The sequence below is a fragment of the Paramisgurnus dabryanus genome, chromosome 13, assembly GCF_030506205.2.
Source record: "Paramisgurnus dabryanus chromosome 13, PD_genome_1.1, whole genome shotgun sequence".
In the NCBI taxonomy this organism is placed as follows: Eukaryota; Metazoa; Chordata; class Actinopteri; order Cypriniformes; family Cobitidae; genus Paramisgurnus; species Paramisgurnus dabryanus.
The window spans coordinates 18,612,807-18,631,134 of record NC_133349.1 but is presented as its reverse complement, the minus strand read 5'-3'; the positions used below and the strand labels follow the sequence as shown (position 1 = coordinate 18,631,134).

General features: G+C 39.5%; 3 protein-coding genes across 4 annotated transcripts; 2 read left to right on the top strand and 1 right to left on the bottom strand.

Annotated features, from left to right (window-relative positions):
• Nucleotides 1–3: 3 nt before the first annotated feature.
• rps27.2 (ribosomal protein S27, isoform 2) lies at nucleotides 4–2,250 on the bottom strand. Its single transcript, XM_065245711.2, has 4 exons — nucleotides 2,162–2,250; nucleotides 1,394–1,502; nucleotides 1,064–1,174; nucleotides 4–308 (listed from the first exon to the last, which is right to left on the bottom strand). Exons 1-4 carry the CDS (start codon nucleotides 2,165–2,167, stop codon nucleotides 280–282), a joined length of 255 nt encoding a protein of 84 aa, XP_065101783.1. The 5' UTR covers nucleotides 2,168–2,250; the 3' UTR covers nucleotides 4–279.
• A 526-nt stretch (nucleotides 2,251–2,776) lies between these two features.
• On the top strand, nucleotides 2,777–7,673 carry rab13 (RAB13, member RAS oncogene family). The gene is made up of 8 exons (XM_065261009.2): nucleotides 2,777–3,367; nucleotides 4,026–4,086; nucleotides 4,535–4,595; nucleotides 4,757–4,834; nucleotides 5,271–5,360; nucleotides 5,526–5,591; nucleotides 7,002–7,052; nucleotides 7,238–7,673. The coding sequence occupies exons 1-8, from the start codon at nucleotides 3,244–3,246 to the stop codon at nucleotides 7,304–7,306; spliced, it is 600 nt and encodes a 199-aa protein (XP_065117081.1). The 5' UTR covers nucleotides 2,777–3,243; the 3' UTR covers nucleotides 7,307–7,673.
• Nucleotides 7,674–8,497: 824 nt separating this feature from the next.
• Nucleotides 8,498–18,322, top strand: fam189b (family with sequence similarity 189 member B). Of its 2 annotated transcripts, none has more exons than XM_065245709.2 (14): nucleotides 8,498–9,832; nucleotides 10,248–10,304; nucleotides 10,394–10,501; nucleotides 10,580–10,696; nucleotides 10,903–11,010; nucleotides 11,100–11,260; nucleotides 13,564–13,663; nucleotides 13,760–13,832; nucleotides 13,915–14,194; nucleotides 15,113–15,441; nucleotides 15,686–15,754; nucleotides 17,153–17,322; nucleotides 17,416–17,550; nucleotides 17,833–18,021. In XM_065245709.2, exons 1-14 carry the CDS (start codon nucleotides 9,605–9,607, stop codon nucleotides 17,887–17,889), a joined length of 1,992 nt encoding a protein of 663 aa, XP_065101781.2. In that variant the 5' UTR covers nucleotides 8,498–9,604; the 3' UTR covers nucleotides 17,890–18,021. The 2 variants fall into 2 exon arrangements, with proteins under 2 accessions (XP_065101781.2, XP_065101780.2); XM_065245708.2 differs by having other exon boundaries at nucleotides 8,500–9,832; nucleotides 17,807–18,322.
• The last annotated feature ends 6 nt before the right edge of the window (nucleotides 18,323–18,328 follow it).

The window sequence follows — 18,328 nt, the reverse complement described above, 5'->3', positions numbered from 1 at the left end:
ACATAAATGAAAAATGATTCTTTATTTAACATGAGAGGGAAAGAGAGACAGGTTTGGTAGATACACGCCTCAATCAAGCAAGCTCTGTGTTCAGACAGCACTTAGACATTTTAAGTTTTCTCGTACTCTTCTCGGTTATGCTTTAACTCCATCTCCGGATCACTGATCAGGAACATGGCCCCATTATGGATGGAGTCACTCGTATAACCCTGTGGAGCAGCCAATCCTGTCTCTCCTCCCGTGGTCTTCCTTGTCCCTGCACATTAAGTTAGTGAGAGACTAGTGCTGCTTTCTCCTGAACGAGCATCCTGTAAACAGAGAAAGTATAAAATGCATATTTACAAATCAAGTACTTATAGGCTTGAGTGTTATGTATTGTAATTGTTCAAAGCACGATGAGCTTGATGTATAAAATTCTTTCATGATTACACTGCGGTCATATAGACCTGTTCTAGCTCTTAGGAAAATATGACTCCATAAATGCGAGTAAAAGAGCAAAAACATAACATTTAATAGCCCTTTCAAGAAACCACAGGAAAACCTTTTCCAGGCATTGACAATTGGTAGGTTGACAACTACACAATATGATGCTGTCAAGTGAGACAATCTGCTATCTTCACTTCTGCTCCTATAGAGTTTGATGGCATCAAGCCAGAGGGGTTACCATCAGCAAGCTTTAGCTCTAAACGAGAACAATGATGAAGTAGAAAAACACTAGGTTGGACTGTGTGGGGGTGTTGCCATGGTACTTGTACATTTACAAGCACATGTATATGCATCTTTAAACCATCAATCAGTGCACTTCCAGCCATATATCTCCCACGCGAAAATATGAATTCATTAGTGATCTTCTGCTGAAGGCCATGTTTTAATGCATTTGTAAGCAACCGTCTGCATCTAAGGAAGAAAATCCCATTGTGGTATTCTGCTCGCATTTATGAGTAACATTTATAGAAACTGGACCACTATTACGTCACGCAAGTCACGTTCTAACACCTAATATTTTTTTAACTGCATAAAAGCATTTTCAGAATGCAAAAGGGTCTGTGTGTTTAAGGGATACCTTCTGTGAGGCGGGCCTTTCCTCCGGTGGGCTGGCACAGCACTGTAGAGCATCCTACACACAAGACCACTGTCTGTGCGTGACTGAACACCGTAGTGATCTTATAACAGCCTGCATTAAAGAGGGAAAGTTAAAAGATACCCCAAACATAAACAAAATTTTTTATTTTTTAAGTTTAATATCACATTATGTAGGAAACAAGACATATATTTAAATGCACAGATATTAAGCCGTGTAAAATAAATCTGTGTCTATTATGTCCTGAAACTTGTAATAGAAGCATTTTTCCTGGCCTTGCTTATGTATAAAGTGTGTACTTTGTATTATCACCTGGGCATTTGACATCCATAAAATAGGAGTTGGGGCTCTGTACGAGACGCTTCTTCTTGTGTCTCCTCTTTTCCTCCTCTGGCGTTGGGTGCAACAAGTCCTTCGCAAGCTGAAAATGAGTGAAGAAAACGTGTTAATCACCTGTCACCATGATAAATATAATACAAAACCATGTTATTTCATTGCTCGTGCCTTGCCACAATAATCTCACGTAAAAAAGTATATACCATACTACACTGAAGCTTCCTACAGCATTTTTAAATGCTTTATATAAATTCATTTAGACAATATTTGAGCCGTCTTAATTATTGATAGACTTCAAATCACAACTGTTTGTCAATTAATAGGCAACAAAAATGCCAGGATAAATGATGGCCCAGCTCATGACACTTCCCATCTAACCAGTCCTATGATGGACACGCAACGAAAATTACAATTCAAACAGATTATAACCCTCAGTGCTTAATTAAACACTTATTACTGCAAATAAAGTAAATAGCATCGTCATTATGTTCTGTGAAGCACGTATATGATCGCTCTTGATGCTTTCTTAACGCATATGCACGCGGCCATCTTGTCGTTTCTATACACACAGCACACGACTCGCTCTTTTCTACAAAGTTTTAATCGCAAATTAAGTGGAAAAAGCTGTCGTGACCGGTGCGACCCCGAAGACAAACCCTTCACCTTTCAATCGATTGGGTTTTTATTTTGAAATCAGGCGTGATTGAGTTTTAAATGCGGTTAAATGTAATGGCACGCACTTACAGGCATGTTGGCGAGAGTGGAGCGGCAGCCGAAAAGGGGGGGCTAGCGGAAACACATGGCGCATATGAACGGGGCTCGTGAGCAGGGGCAGGAAATGCTTACTTATAATAATAATTTTTCTCCTTATCAAAAGAACAATGCAGCGAACACGTACAAATAATTTGTGGGTATATTCAGTGGTTCTTTAATCGTTTTTCGCACGTCATACGAATTAAATATAATTTTTTTTTATTAAATATTACACGCACGCGCACACACACTGCATTTAAAAAGCATAATAATACAAAAATATTTTTTTATTATATTTTAATATATTTTCTTTGCAAATATATCACTTTTTTATCGATGCTCATAAAAATATATTTTATGACAACATTTTATCGTCAATTACTCACAATAGGACATAATAAGAAAAAAGGAGAGTACTTATTTCAAATATTAAGAATTAGGTCACTAAAGTAAGCGAAAAAAGCGTTTTGTTTTTAGAAAATGCATCGTGTTACTGCTTAAATTGTTATGTTATGAGGAAAAAAAGGTGTAGCGTTTCATATGGTAAAACCGGACTGTTGCGTTGTTATGGAATGTTGTGCGCATACGGCGCCCCCTGTTGACAGATGCTGTTAGCGGGTCTCCTTAGCGCTGCTTTATTAAACCTCTCCCTCTCTCGACGTCAGCTTTTTGGAACTCGAGCAAGGAAAAGTTTGGGGAGAAAAAGTACACTGTTGTCTATGTATGGATGAATAGTGAACGACTCTCTACAGGAGAGAAAAACAGTGCAGTCTATCCCCAAATGGCGAGTGCGTGGCATCCGCATTAAAAACCTGCGGTAAACTGGGACCTGAAGCAAACTTTGCATTGATTTCTGGAAATATTTTGTAATCTCTAATCGGACAGAGGCAGCATATCGAAACGGAATTTCCCGGTGACAGTTTTCAAGAGAAAAGAAATCCATGAAGTTTAAAACGAGAACGATTCTCGATCTGGAGGACTTTAAAACGTCTACTTTTGTTTGTGGTTGTTTGTTAGTAACGAAACAAAGGGTATTTTGAACTTTCCTAAAAGTTAACACCTCGAAAAGAACAATGGCTAAGAAATACGACTTCCTTTTTAAATTGCTGCTGATTGGTGATAGTGGTGTTGGCAAGACGTGTTTGATCATCCGTTTTGCGGAGGATAATTTTAATTCAACATACATTTCAACTATTGGTAAGTATTGAACATTACACACACACACACATATATATATATATATAGGAGAAATGATTTTCATTTAACTTCCTCGTCATTATTATATAATGAGATGTTTTGCTCTGATGCCAAGTTCCTATCTTGTAAAGCAAGTGTTCCTGTATATGGTTGTTGATTCATGTCAGTACTAGCCCTAACGTCATTTCATTCCTGCTTCAGTTTAACTCAATCTGTCCTGTGGATCATCCTGAGCATTTTCTATGTATCCACCTCCTCCCTTGTTGCATTTCCGGACCCTTCTTTTTCTTTGCTTTTGCCAGCCACAGCCTGCCCCCTTCTATCGTTTTTTCAATCTATCTTCCCCCAGCAGCCCCCTCCCACTTTATTTCTGCATCAGATGGAGGTCATTCTCTCTGGCATTTAGTGCATTCACCCAGATTTTCAAAAGACCCCCTCCCCCTTTCTCTTTATACTTTAAGTGTTTCATAAGCATTTTAAGCAGTGATTGTATTTCACTTTGACACTCCTGTTTTTGTTTAACATAGACCATTATGGAAATAAAAGTGCTTTCTCATGACTCAGAGTTTAATCTGTTTATCCTTCCTTCCTGCCCCTCCTCCTTTATCTCTCACTTTCTGGTTTTCCATCAAATGATTATTTATTTCTTTTCAACTAGGTATTGACTTTAAAGTGAAAACCATTGACGTTGAGGGCAAGAAAGTAAAACTTCAAGTCTGGTAATATTTACATTTTATTGTATTTTTTACTTTTAGTGTTTTCTTTATTAAATTACAGCAATGAACGGATCTAACCGCTATATTGGAAGCCGTTCAACATCTTTACAGATGGACAGAATGTCTGTGTAAATACAGTTACCAAAGTTTGGCACGCAAAATACTGTTTATACATACCGTATTTTCAGCTTGCTCATTGGTTTGACACTGAGCCGTCAAAAACAGCATGCTCGGTGCAAATATGCCAGAGGTGGAGTTTAACACAATCGTGCTTTTCGCAGGCCTGCTGCCAACTCAATAAACTCTGACATATCAATAAAGTGTTGTAGCCGGAAGTGCAGAGTCCAATTGCTGCAATAAATTATGCTTTTGTTATATAAGTTTTCTGTTGACAAGCTTTCTAGGTTTTTTTTTTAAATGTCTTACGTGTGCAAATGGTTTTATTGGTTAGGGACACAGCAGGACAGGAGAGGTTTAAGACCATCACTACTGCTTACTACAGAGGAGCCATGGTGAGACAAGCACATAAGCACGCAATTTAATGCACGCTCTTTAAAATACCTGTAGCTTAGCATCTCTGTATCTGACCTCAATATCAGACTGTGAGTCTCAGTTGACATTTACAGTATTGAGGCATGGCGAATCTAACACGTGTACAATGGGACTCTTTCAGGGCATCATTCTTGTGTATGACATCACTGATGAGAAATCCTATGAGAATATTCAGAACTGGATGAAGAGCATCAAAGAAGTAAGACATTGTATATAGGGTTGTACCAAGATAAATGCATGGATTTTTATTTTAAAGGTGCAGAAGTCATTGCTCGGTATGCGTTGTTTCTTCTTATATTGACCTGATAACAATATGAGATCATAAGAGATACGATTTGTTGGTTTTAAATGTTTTCTTTTTTATTAGCGTACAGCATCAATAATTCTTATAATTGCACGTATAACCACTCTAACGCTGTCTGGCAGCCTTCCTGATAAACCATAAAAGTGAAATGAATCTTAGGAAATGGGAGTATCAGTAGTTTCAGTTCTTGTTAAAACGCCATAGAAAACACATCACACACAGGTTACCAGAACAGAGACATAGTGTAAATACATAGTGAGGCCTTTTTTCAAACAAGCCTTAGTTATGAAGGAAATGAGGAAGTGAGCACATTACTGTCCTATTTTTCCAGAATGCATCAGCAGGTGTAAGTCGTATGTTACTGGGCAACAAGTGTGACATTGAGGCCAAAAGGAAAGTGTCGAAGGAGGTTGGTGAGAAGGTAAGCTGTATATTATGACCAGTAGGTGCACTGCCAGTATCAAAATCAAAAATGGTATTTTGTGTAATTAATTTACAGCAACTTTAAAAAATTGAAGTCATGGTTTATTTCATATTGATCTGCAGATGTAAATAACATTATTACTTCATCACTTTCTCATCACAGCTTGCAAAGGAACATGGAATTCGATTTTTCGAGACTAGTGCAAAGTTAAGCATCAACGTTGAGGAGGTATGAGCTGATTGATCCATTCTTTTTTCTCACTAGGTGTCGTAACTGTTGCAAATAGTTTAGCCTATGTCACTTTGTTGAACTGCTCAGACGAACTACATAGTAATTTTCACAAGGGTTTGCACCTCAAGGAATTTCAATCAAGTAAGCTTGGATGCTGAAAGTGTTTTAACATAGAAAAATATATATTTTTTGTTGCAGTCACAGAAATCACAGAAAAATATAATGTACCTAAGAAATAACTGACGACGTGCCGTTGAATTATAAAAAAAATAATGCTCACCCAAGGTGGTAATGCAGCACGATGCGACAATGTGGGTTTGCATCATTTTCGAATAATTCAAAGGATCGGAGTCAGTTATTCTGCTTATACAACGATTAACACAAACATTGCTCTGGTGTCTATTTTTAAGACATTTGACAAGTTAGGTGTGCGGTTTACAGAAAAATAATCAACACCCATGGAACCAGGGGTGAAAATTTCATCTAAATGTTGGGGGGGACAATAAACATAACATTTTTCAAGAACAATTTTTGAAGGGGACACCAATAATACAATCAAAATTGTACTTGCAAGGAAATGTTTACAGATAGAAAACTTTTCTCTTTCTCTATGAACGGACGCAAATTTAATTTTAATACACATGAATGCAGAGGTGGAAAGAGTAATAAAATATTCTACTTAAGTAAAAGTAAAGTTACTGGTCTAAAAATCTACTCAAGTAAAAGTAAAAAGGGGTTTCTTTCATAACAATTGAACTGAGGGTCTGCATTAGCCCGCGCCTGTCTCGTCCCTCTCCATGGTTCTTTTTGCGCATTCCCCCGCCCATCAATCAATCATCCGTGGCGCTTCTTTATCACCTTGCTTTTTATTTTATTTTTTTACTCAGTAATGGATATGATTTAAAATGTAGCGAAGTATAGCCTACAATACTTTAAACAACGTATTTAAAACATATGAGGTTAAACTGATAAGTGATGGGAAACGTTGGTTTGTAGGTATATAGCTGATTAACGCGTCGGCTCCGTACACTTCTCAACCACCCGACTATGTGGCGCTGGCAGTGGACCAAACCACTGTGAGGCAAGGGAGGGGGGAATCAAAATGTTTACAACGTTTTTTGTTATTGCTCCGTTTGCATTTGTATCTTTTTACTTCTTACACAACAATTTTAAGTATTATAAATCATTAAATTATTTTTAATACACATATTTTAATGATATTTTAGGGGGGGACAACCCTCAGATGGGGGGGTCCTGTTCCCCCGACAACCCCCCGGGATTTCCGCCTATGCATGGAACATTTCTCAGCCAATCAGAATCAAGCATTCAACAGACCCATTGTATAACTATATGTAATTTATGTAGATGATGTAGTTTTTGACAAGCTTTGCTTTGCTTTTTTCTTAGTCGTTTCTCTCTCTTGCTCGGGACATTTTGCTGAAATCAAATAAGAAGTCGGTGAGTCTCCAAACTTTATGATCATGGTTATAGGCATTAATGGTGCTAGTTGTCTGCACTTGTTCATACAGAAACATAATCATTCAATCATTGCACTTACTGTAATAAAAATCCACTTTTGTAGATTAGATCTTGTATATCTTGTATCAAAGAGATTTAAACTTTGCATTGCATTTCATATATAGGGTCCAACTGGTCGAGAGGTTAAACTTACCAGCACAGAGAAAAAGTCCTCCAAATGTCTTCTTCTTTAGATGTGCCTTCTTTAGATGTGCTCACTATGCACACGGAACACCGCAGTGTTAATAACAGATTTGCAAAGTGAACATGGAATGCTATTGCTAATAGGAAGTGGTGATGTGGAATATTTGATAGGAAATATGAAACCGGTTTTTGCTTTCATGTATTTAGAGGAAAATCACATTATATTTCATGTTTGTATTTTTGCACTACACAACAAAAACAGTTCATTAGTTAGGTTAGAATGATTGGTTTTATTTGCACAATAAGTTTTGCTCACTTCAGTGTTATTTCATGTGTAGATAGACACAGAAAAAAACAACCCTTTTAATCATGTATTAAAATTGTAGTTGTATCTCTTAAAATGTATTAATAGATACAGGTGAAATTTAGCCAAATTTGAGAACCAATTTGCAATTTTTGGGTTGTTTCAAAATGGCTGACAAACAGTTTGAGTGTTTGCTTGTTTAAGACCTCTAAACATAGATGGCGTAAGTGATGTTAGGACGTTGAATGAGTGATGTGAGAACAGAAGTGATGGAAGTATTCTACTGAAAATTTACATTTTACACCCTAATGTCTCTTTTTATTCTCTCAAGTGCTTTGGTGCCCTATTCTATTTTTTATATGCTTTCCGACAGCTTACTCTATACTTGTATATTGAATTGCTTTTAATAAAGAACAATGTTAAAAAATGTATTCTCTCATCAATTTATTTATTTTTTATATAAATTTTTGACATTGTGTTTATTCTTTATATTTCTTTAAGAGCGAATAATTAATTAATTAATTGTATGCATTCGTTTAATGGTATAAAATACCAAACAAGTATCCCATTATTATATAAAAAGGTAAAATTGTTAATGCAGTGGAATATTGCAAAATGTTTTCGATACCGTCTCCTTTGCGCATGCGCAGAAAGATTGCAAACAGTTCGGGTTTAATATACAGCTACGCCGAAATCTCGCTTGGATAAACGCTGTTTTCATCCTAATACTACCACCAAACCTAACCCTAAACCAGGGGTGGGGAACCCTGGGTCCTGGAGGGCCACTGTCCTGCAGAGTTTAGTTCCAACCCTAACCAAACACACACAAACTTGAATTAGATTTTTCAGGTGTGTTTAATTAGGGTTTGAACTAAACTCTGCAGGACAGTGGCCCTCCAGGACCAGGGTTCCCCACCCCTGCCCTAAACCCAACGTGCTCGCTAGATTTGGTCGTAGCTGTATCCCCTCTAGCCAGAAAAAACAATTCGGCTATTGTCGTAGTGTGTTGCTAAGCAATCCCCCATCCAGCGCAGCATCAACACCTAGCGCTGGATGAATGCATTGCCGCATTGAATAAATATCATTGGCACGTGCTACCATATTGAGCTGCTTACTATTTTATCTTTGTCAAATTGAGTGAAATTAAAATGACAGATAACATAATTTTGAGATTTAGATATCAAAACTGTGTGTAAATAACAGATGCATGCGCCCACTTGAAGTTTGGCGCGATTACGTAGCTCACGGCGCAGTGATGCTCATGTCCGGGATACGGACGGGACGGGAGTCCTCGTGACTGCGGGAGGGAAAGGAAGAGAATATATCCAGGATAAACTGCCTCTACAAACGTGCATTTATAATTATTTTATAAGGGGTGTACATTACATCGTTTGAAAATGAGACCAGCATAGATGGTTGTTTTCTGAAAACTGTTTCGGCGCGAGTGTTTTCTTTTTGTTTTTGCGATCTTTTTCGTTTGACACCCTTTAGCGTTTTGCTTCATGAGACGTCTTATCCAGACTCAGGTTGGGGCTGCGAGGCTCTCTATTGGAAACGCAGTCTGTATTCACACTAATGTGAGGTGGGCTGATATTGTTTCTTTGGTCCTGCTCCGCGCATCCTCTTCTCTGGAGTAGAAGGCCAAACCTGCACAGCTGGCCTGCGGATGCGGCAGCCACTCGGCCTGCTAAAAGCTCGGGATACCGCAATGCCGAGGGGATGGGGAGAGAGAGATGGCAGGTGGGCGATGGATGGAGATTCATGGGATATTGGAGTATGCAGATGTACGACGCCAAGAATAAATGCTGACACAACATAATATTGAAGTTCAATATTACCCTTGGACGTAATGCTATCCAAACCATAGCATCTCATGACGTTTACTGTATGGTTCAGATCGGAATGTATGGTTTTTCCAGTGTACGTATTCAGAAAAGTAAGGTACAATCGAGTCTTATGCTTGGACTTTCCCAGTTGTGGATGATATTTTTGGGACGATATCCTATATGCTTTAAACTGAGTTAAAAAGTCCTATAAAGACGCAATGCCTTCACCGTCGGACTCCAGTAGCGTGGCTTCAATGTCAGGGTCCCGAGGTCTGTCTGGTAGTCGCAGAGCAATGTCTGGGAGGACAAGTGCACGTGTGTTGCTTTACCTGGGCTTGTGTCACCTTGCCTTAGGAGCAATGGTGCTGGCATTTAGCTTCACAAGTCTGGCTTTCACCTCATCACCCCGGGTCAGGCAGTCTTGTCCTTTCTGGGCTGGCTTTTTCGTAAGTTTCTTTTTTTCTTTACACACCAATACACATAATGATATATTTGATACTTTGTAAGGATATCTTAAGTTTTTAAACAGTTGATATGACATGTCTTGAACTGTGATGATGATATGCCATCATTTTATAATTGCCTACAATAATAATCCAAAAATTAAAAAAGTAATTATAGTTCTAGTATCATTTTCATGCATGCAGTTTTTATGACCCCCCAGAGTCTGCATTAAATATTTGCTTTTGTATTCTGATGTCACACTGCAGAATTAAATGAACAAAAAAAGTAAAAAAAATTTAGGCTATATAATAATGCACTTGCACTTGAAATAGTGAAAAATAATTAGCATCTAGACATTAGACACCCTTAAAATGAAATTTTTGTTGTAAAGGTTAACATGCTTCTCTGTCAATCCAGGTTGTAGCTTCAGGAGTAGTGGGTGTGATATCATGGAGAAGGCCTTTCACTCTTGTTGTATGTATCTTAAATATCTTGACCAAATATTTGTGTGTGTGTGTTTGCTGCTATTTGTTTATCAGTGATGCCATTTTGGTTTTGTTCAGGTGTCTCTTTTTATGCTGCTGTCTGCAGTTTGTGTAATTTTGAGTCTGGCTGGTTCAATGCTGTCATGTCAGAATGCACAGATGGTCAAATCTTATCTTACCTGTCAGGTACACTCTTTTCTACATCCCTTTCCATTCTCTCTTCTCCTCTTTTCTTTCTAATAAAATGTGTGTACTATGTTATAGATGGAGAATGGGCTGTGTCTTTGCTGCGACCCCAAGCAGACATGCTCACCATCAGAAGATGAGACACTGGTGCTATACCAACATGCAGATTGCCATGCTGTGCGTCACCAGCTCAAGGTATGCATTTCAATTGGATTTGTTCTGTATTTGTGTGATAGTGTTTTCGAAAGGAAACTTGAAAAGTCATTTGCAACCAATTTTTCTTCCATGATGTCACTGAAGTGTCTGTGCCTGCTCACATTTGACATTAAGTAAGCCTCTGTGTTGCTATTGGAATATGTTTTAAGTCGAATCCTGACAGTGTATGCTTTGTGTTTGTGTAGGATCTGCTCTTTAGTGCCTGCGGTCTCAGTATTCTCTCCACCATTATCTGCACTCTGTCAACTGTCACTTGCAGCATCCATATCTTCTCTTTGGACCTGATGCATCTGGTGAGTGTATAACTGTTGTTATATCTGTTAATAGCTACTCTATGGCTTCTCACTCTTTCTTGAGTTTCTTCTTTATTCATTGGTTGTAGTTGGCTCCCCATCGCTCTCGCTCCGTCAACCCAGAATGCACCACTCCCCAGGATGCATTTCTCAGTAACATGATGGACTTTGAGGAGTTTGTTCCACCCATTCCCCCACCCCCATACTACCCTCCTGAATACACCTGCAGCTCTGAGACTGATGCACAGAGGTAAAAATACACTTACATAAGAGACAAGTTTCTGAATACCATCATAATATGTAAATGTGAGCGGTCATGCATGTTTAAAGTACACCTATTTCATTGCTAAAAAAAACATTATTTTGTGTATTTGGTATAATACAATGTGTTTGCTTGGTTTATGGTTAAAAACACTTTATTTTCCACATACCGTACATTTTTGTAGCTCCAGATATCCTGGCTTCCGGATTGATTTTGTACAAACCTCATTGATTTTGAAAAGCGCAAAAGTGCTCTGTCCTTGATTGGCCAGCTATTCTGTATGTTGTGATCGGCTTGTATACCTCTGACATCAGCCGGAAGTGTGACGCTCCTTACCCTGTTTGAAAGATTCAGTCACAATGCAATGCTAAGGGGTTGTGTACACCAAAACTTTTAAACGCGGCTGAAAACGCCTTGAGGACGCCGAATGCCAGCTGTTTTTCAGCTGAGTGCCAGCTTTCTTCCGCTCTGCACTTTGGTAGCTGTGATACTTCAGCTGCGAGCCGGTTGGTTGCTGTGGTAATGTCCCGCCCCTCCTCCACTGTGATTGGGCGGCCGTGTGAGAACTGACATTGACGAGCGGAGCTTTTCTCCCCAAGTTGAATCTCTTTCAACTCTCGACGCTCATCGCCGAGCGCGGAAAAACCGCCGAGCGCCGGTTTTCAGCGCGGAAAAAACCCGCTAGCTGCTGGCTTATTTGAAAAACGCCGAGCTTCCATTGGAAACAATTGAAAACATGCGCTGGCCGCGGGCGTAAAAGTTTTGGTGTACACAGCCCCTAACAGGAGTTAACTTACAGGCTGTGAGTCCAAGCGGGAGGAATTAGGATAATCTCGGTCTTGTCCACATCAACAGGCCCAGAAAGTAATTTGTTACCTACAATGTGCTTGTTGTAGTCCAAGAAAAGAGATTTACGTTGGAAATATCGTTAACATGTACTAATACACACTTACACATAAAACCGTGAATTGAACAATAGTTGCTCTTTAAAGGTGCAGTGTGTAACTTTTAGAAGGATCTAATAACAGAAATTCAATATAATCTACATAACTATATTATCAGTGCAGTGGTGTATAAAGACCTTGCCTTTTGAACTGTATTGTTATTATTATTTTAGGGCGCACTCACATTATCCAAACCACACCATGCCCCAGCGCGATTGTCACCCCTCCCTAATCCCCCAGATGCACACACTCACACTGTACTTTTTATCGATCCGAGTCCGGGCGCGCTTTCGTCATTAAGATGCGATTGTTTTGAAAAAAGCAGGAAGTAAAACGCTCTCTTAACACTGGAACCCACTGTAATGATCAGTCTGTGTTTTTTATTCGGAGTTGTTTTTGCGCGATTACAGACAGCCCTCTCACATGTCATCATATTGCTTAGTTGATCTGTCACGTGTGCAGCTCGGACATTTACGTAACCCCGCTGCGCGAATCAAAAGGTTTTTTCGAAGGCAGATGAAGGTGAGTGGTTGCGCAACTGACGTCTTCAGCTTTTGAATCGCACTCAAGCGCGATTGCGCTCACACCACAGCCTTCCGCGCCTGAGCCCAAGTGAACCGCGCTCCATCCCACTTCTGCAACCCGGCCGGTGCACGATTAACCAATCCTCGCCCGGGCCCGGGACTGAGCGATCACACTATTCAAATGAACCAGGCTTTGGTGGTCAAATGCGCCTGAGCGTGGTTTGGTTTGGATAGTGTGAGTACACCCTTAGAATGAGCCATTTTAATCTACATATACTGAGGTTCCCCTAACATGGAAGTCACCAATTTGTCCCACCATGTTTCTACAGTTTTTACTGCTCTACAAAACGCGTTTTGTCACATTTGTATTTTGTGTCAGACAACAAAATGTTTGTCCTGTGGCGGTAGCTTGTCTATGCATTACGCTGAATGATGGACTGAGCCATTGGTTGCAATTCACAATCTCACTGCTAGATGCCGCTAAAATCTACACACTGCACCTTTTTTTTAGTACGCTTACATCAAGCAGGAGAAAAAGTTAAATAAATATGACCCAGTATGTGATAGTAATTTTTGTGATTTACTGTTTTCTAAATAAAATCATCCTACATGATGTAAAGAAAATCCAACCATGATATCATTAATATTGACTTGAGTAAGGCAGTGTCAAAGATAAAAATGAATTTGAAATTAATAATTTTAATCAAATGATGCTCTTTATCTCATAGTTATGAGTATGAGAGCATGAAACTTTAGCCTGGATTTCACAGAACGGGTGACAAATGTATCCCTCAACTCCTGTTCTTTGTTTGTGTATCTACAGTGTCACATATAATGGATCAATGGAGAGTCCAGTGCCTCTATACCCAACTGACTGCCCTCCTCCATATGAGGCAGTGATGGGTCAAAGGGCTGCTAGTCAGGTAAATGAGTGTATGAAGTCAAATTATGTATGTTGCTAATTTGGTTGTTACTGTGGTGTGGTAAAGCTGCGTTCATAATGCTCTATTTGTCTGTAGGCCACAGTGTTTGACACTCAAGCTGGTGAACTATCTGGAGAGAGAGTAACATCTACAGCTTTCAGTGGTGAAGGTGAGTCCTTCCTCACCTTCGCTTCTTCTCCGTTAGAAATTGGCACAGTCTCTTTAATTCTGTTGTCTGTGTATATTCTCAGTGTCTATGGACAGTGGCTCTCTGTTGATGTCTGAGATTGTGGATATTCCCGATGACAGTTCCCCGTCTGAGGATTCCTGTCTCATGGAAATGACAATAGGTGTTCGGGCACGATCACGAGGTGTCAGTGAGGGAGGGGATGGGGGAGAGCACGTCAGCTTTTGTTGTTCCGCACAACATCCAGAGGGAACCGTGGTGGCTCCGCCAGGCAGACGCTGTTTCAGAGGGGAAAGATCTAACTCCTGCTCCTCTCCCAGCACATACAACACATCCACCTACAGGTGAGAAGGACTGATTTGGTAACACTCTTACTGTAACCGTATGCACAAGCTTTTCATTTACTTATAATGGGTGATGTCATGCATTGCCAAACTGAATTGTGGGTCCGTCGGCGTTGCATCACTGCCATTGCTCACAGCAGAAGTTGAACATTTCTCAACTTTTCAAGCGCCAACGCCAATCCCTTTCTCATCTAAACACTTCCTATATCTGTTCTTTCCTTCATAAACTCATACTTGTCCCTGCCTTCACATCTGTACTTATCATCTTCACCCATACATCTTTATCTAAATCTAGAAATGAGCACTGAAAAAAAAACTTCTGTTACACACAAACATTTCAAAGTTGTTATTGTTTGGGTTCTGTCAATCTTTTTATTTAACTTCTTATTTAGGGGCCAAAGACTATATTTTTGTCAAAGGTATAGATATATATTTTTAAAATTATGATTTAAGGTGTTGTTTCTGTTTACATATACACAGTCAAACATGAATGTTGTTTAAGAAAGATAACCATTTTGGTACCCATTGTTTGAAAAAACAGGAATATATAGAAATGAATGACATGTCACACTTATTGTCATATTTTTCCTATTTCCCAATACTTTTTTTATGAGTGTGACCATTTATTTGGGAACATGTGACCCTGGACCACAAAACCAGTCATAATTGTGTTCACATAGCAAGTGCCACAGAAATCACCAACATTCAGATGAAGTAAAAAAAATTAAAGACGTAAAATGTTTAGTCAAAAATACCAACGACGAAAAGAGGATTGAAGTCTATGTCTAACACATTAACAGGGTAGTAGCCAATCTAAAGTAGGTACAACATATGAATATACCTATTTGTTAAACTTTAATTAAAGTACCATAATCTTTAATGTCATTTCGTCTAAGTTTCCCTAATTTTTTCCTCTAGGTCACCAGTCCTGAGGCGTCAAGCTCTTTTGGCAAGTAGTTGCTCTCAGCTAGAGTTGTTAGCGAGGTCTCGACACACCTCTGTCCCAGAAATTCGAGTTCGTCCCTGCTCGCCCTCGCAACGGGACTCTTCTTCCTCTGCTTTTACCAGCCCCCCTACCACAGCCCAGTCAAGTGCCCCCCAAGACAATCCAGACCACACAACCCCTGCTCTTCATCCGCACCCATATATCCATGAGCAAATTTTCCGGGCTCGAAAGGACAGCGATGGCTTTTTTCCCCTTGTGAGGTCACACAGTGAACCAGGGCTTAGCTCTTCAACTGACACGGGTATGTGCCTGAATGGTATATTATTGGTAAAAAAAAATTCTATTGTTTACAAACCCTTATGTTATTGTGAACTATTCCTTTAACAATATGTATCTACATGCTTTAAACTACAGTGTTTGTGATTTATGTGAAATATTGTATGTCTATGTTTGTGTGCGTTTTCTCTTTATGCACTCTTCAAAACAAAGAATGCTTTTATAAGATTAATAATAAGGTTTGTGTTTATCTGCTGTTATGCCCTCAGGTGATTTAAGTCTCTCAGGAGGCATTAAACTCATCAGTGAAGGAGGGTCACAGACCTCTTCAGAAACAGGTAAGAGTCTCTCATTCAAAGACACTACATTTTTATTCAGAAATTAAAATGACATGGATCATTTGAGATAGAAGCGGTTTTATGGTGTCTGTGAAATCCAGGCTGAAATCTCGTAATCTATTATGAGATTAGGAGCATTTTAAAGGAAAACACCACAGTTTTTCAATATTTTACTATGTTCTTACCTCAACCTAGATTAATTATTACATACCTATCTTTTTTCAATGCGTGCACTTAATCTTTGTACAGCGTGTCGTGAATGTTTTAGCATTTAGCCTAGCCCCATTAATTCCTTAGGATCCAAACAGGGATGAATTTAGAAGGCACCAAACACTTCCCTGTTTTCCCTATTTAAAGACTGTTACATGAGTAGTTACACAAGTAAGTATGGGCACAGAAAATAAATGTTTTTAAGCCGATAAAAAATTAGAACTATATTTTAATGCGGAAGAGCACAGAAGTTTGCAGCACTTTGACCTTGGCCCGCAGTAATATTGATGGAAGTTTGAATGAGGAGGGAAGTAGTCAGGAGTGATGATGTTACTGCACGCCGAGGTCAAAGTGCTGCAAACTAAGTGCTCTTCCGCCATTCAAATATAGTTCTCATTTTTTATCCGCTTTTATTTTGTGTGCCCATACTTACTAGTGTAACTAACTACTCATTTAACAGTCTTTAGTGTTTGGTGGCTTCTAAATTCATCCCTGTTTGGATCCTAAGGAATGAATGGGGCTAGGCTTAATGCTCTTAAAAACGCCATGTTTAAGTTTGTGGAAGTGTTTGGTGGCTTATAAATTCATTCCTAAGGAATGAATGGGGCTAGGCTAAATGCTTACACATTCATGATGCGCTGTACCAAGATTAAGTGCACGCATTGAAAAAAAATAGTGATGTATTAATTCGTCTAAGTTGAGGTAAGAACATTGTAAAATATTGAAAAACGGAGGTGTTTTCCTTTAAGTCTGTCCCACCTTAAAGCGTAACTAAACCCCTGGTCAGAGCCTGACTCCACCCACTGGCAATATTTGAAAAATGCAAGAAAAGTGAGCAGATCCCAAGGAGATAGAGGGGACGAACTTAAGTGTTTGGTGAGATCGTAATAAGGGCGTGGTGATCTTGAACCTGCTTACGTCACGAGTCATTTTTTGGACCCACCATCCAATAGGAAAATTCAACTGCAGTAGCCACCGTTCAACCTGAAGAGGGCAGCACTCAGACGTTTTTACACCATATATTGTAGTATTGAAACACTTTACATCCAAATCTCAAAAAACTTATTAAAATCAACGAACAGCACTAATAAAGCCCCATTCTTACAGATCATTAACTAAAAAAAGTTGATTTAGGGTTTAGTTACTCTTTAAATTGTTTGATTTGTTTGTGTCTGCTGTGTTAAATAGGGCCATCATCTGGAGCTGCATTGCTGCCTCGCTCCTCTCTGGCGCTTCCTGCATCCCTGCCCAGAAAGGGCAGCATTAAGGCTGTGAGTAGCCGGCTGCCATCAAAACAGGTTCCTGCAACCTCGCTCCGTTTACCCAAAGACTGTGCACGTTCACTGGGAGACCTTAAGGTAATCCTGTCTTTCAGAAAGTTAAAATAAATCATTGGCTTTTAGTAGAAGTTAACAGAACCATGTGATGCTATTTTACTTTTTCTTTCTCAGGTCACCAGGGTTTTAGTTCAGCGTTTTCTGCAAAGATCAAAGCGGAATTTAGCTCCTGCAACTGAACATGCTGGAAACTTTATTCAAGGGTCTAAAAGAAGGACAGGAGGCGAGGGAAGTTTGCCTTTAGAGCAGGTAATAACATTGCCAAAGTCATAAATTATACACATTTTTTCAAACTTTAAACAACATACAGTGGTGCTTAAACCGTATTGAAAATGTTTTAATTTTTTCTTTGCAAATTACTGTATTAATATGTCAACTTCAACAATTTCAGAATTTGATTGTTACGTTCTGCTTTTGCTGTAATGACTTCATGTTTATTTCCAGGTTAAAATATTTAATAAAAATTCATTGTAGTCTCAGATTTGTGGTGTGTGTATTTGTAAAGGTTCTTCGTAATTCTTTGGGAGCCAGCAGGGGGCAGCAGCAGCACGTCCACCACCACTGCCGTGGACATCACCACTCTCATAGCGACAGTCGCCATAACGCCCGACACCATGACGATGACCCTGTGAGTGCCGGAGGGATCCACTTGCGTAGCTGCGGAGACCTCAGCTCCACATCTGTAGCCTCACTGCGCAGGCTCCACCCACCGCTGCACGGATCATCAGGGGCTCTTTTCTCAGAATCTGCCCTTTGAATTGGTTTTAAGGAATTGTGGTGTTGATCTCTCTGGAATTCAGGAGAGGCGCAGAGAATAGTTGCAATAGCAAACAATGATAGCAGGAAAACAGTGTAGCAGTGAGAACATTTATCTCGCAGATGGGGTTGTTGAGACCTGACGCAGATAAATATGCTGTGTACGCAAAATGAGGGTTGTAGCTGTTATAACACCTGCACTAGACTCATTGCTCTCTGTGCCTGACAAAAACACTGGTGCTGTTTTGCAATCTCTCCTGTATTTATTTTT

What these genes read in the sequence shown, in the direction of transcription:
- fam189b (XM_065245708.2), top strand. Translation starts at nt 9,605, where the DNA reads ATGCCTTCACCGTCGGACTCCAGTAGCGTGGCTTCAATGTCAGGGTCC. An exon ending in GAAGGCCTTTCACTCTTGTT is followed by an intron (nt 10,305 to 10,393) that starts GTATGTATCTTA and finishes GGTTTTGTTCAG; the next exon opens with GTGTCTCTTTTTATGCTGCT. An exon ending in ACAGACCTCTTCAGAAACAG is followed by an intron (nt 15,755 to 17,152) that starts GTAAGAGTCTCT and finishes TGTGTTAAATAG; the next exon opens with GGCCATCATCTGGAGCTGCA.
- rab13 (XM_065261009.2), top strand. Translation starts at nt 3,244, where the DNA reads ATGGCTAAGAAATACGACTTCCTTTTTAAATTGCTGCTGATTGGTGAT. An exon ending in AAAGTAAAACTTCAAGTCTG is followed by an intron (nt 4,087 to 4,534) that starts GTAATATTTACA and finishes TTTATTGGTTAG; the next exon opens with GGACACAGCAGGACAGGAGA. An exon ending in CTTACTACAGAGGAGCCATG is followed by an intron (nt 4,596 to 4,756) that starts GTGAGACAAGCA and finishes GGACTCTTTCAG; the next exon opens with GGCATCATTCTTGTGTATGA.
- rps27.2 (XM_065245711.2), bottom strand. An exon ending in TATGGATGTCAAATGCCCAG is followed by an intron (nt 1,175 to 1,393) that starts GTGATAATACAA and finishes TCTTTAATGCAG; the next exon opens with GCTGTTATAAGATCACTACG. An exon ending in AAAGGCCCGCCTCACAGAAG is followed by an intron (nt 309 to 1,063) that starts GTATCCCTTAAA and finishes CTCTGTTTACAG; the next exon opens with GATGCTCGTTCAGGAGAAAG.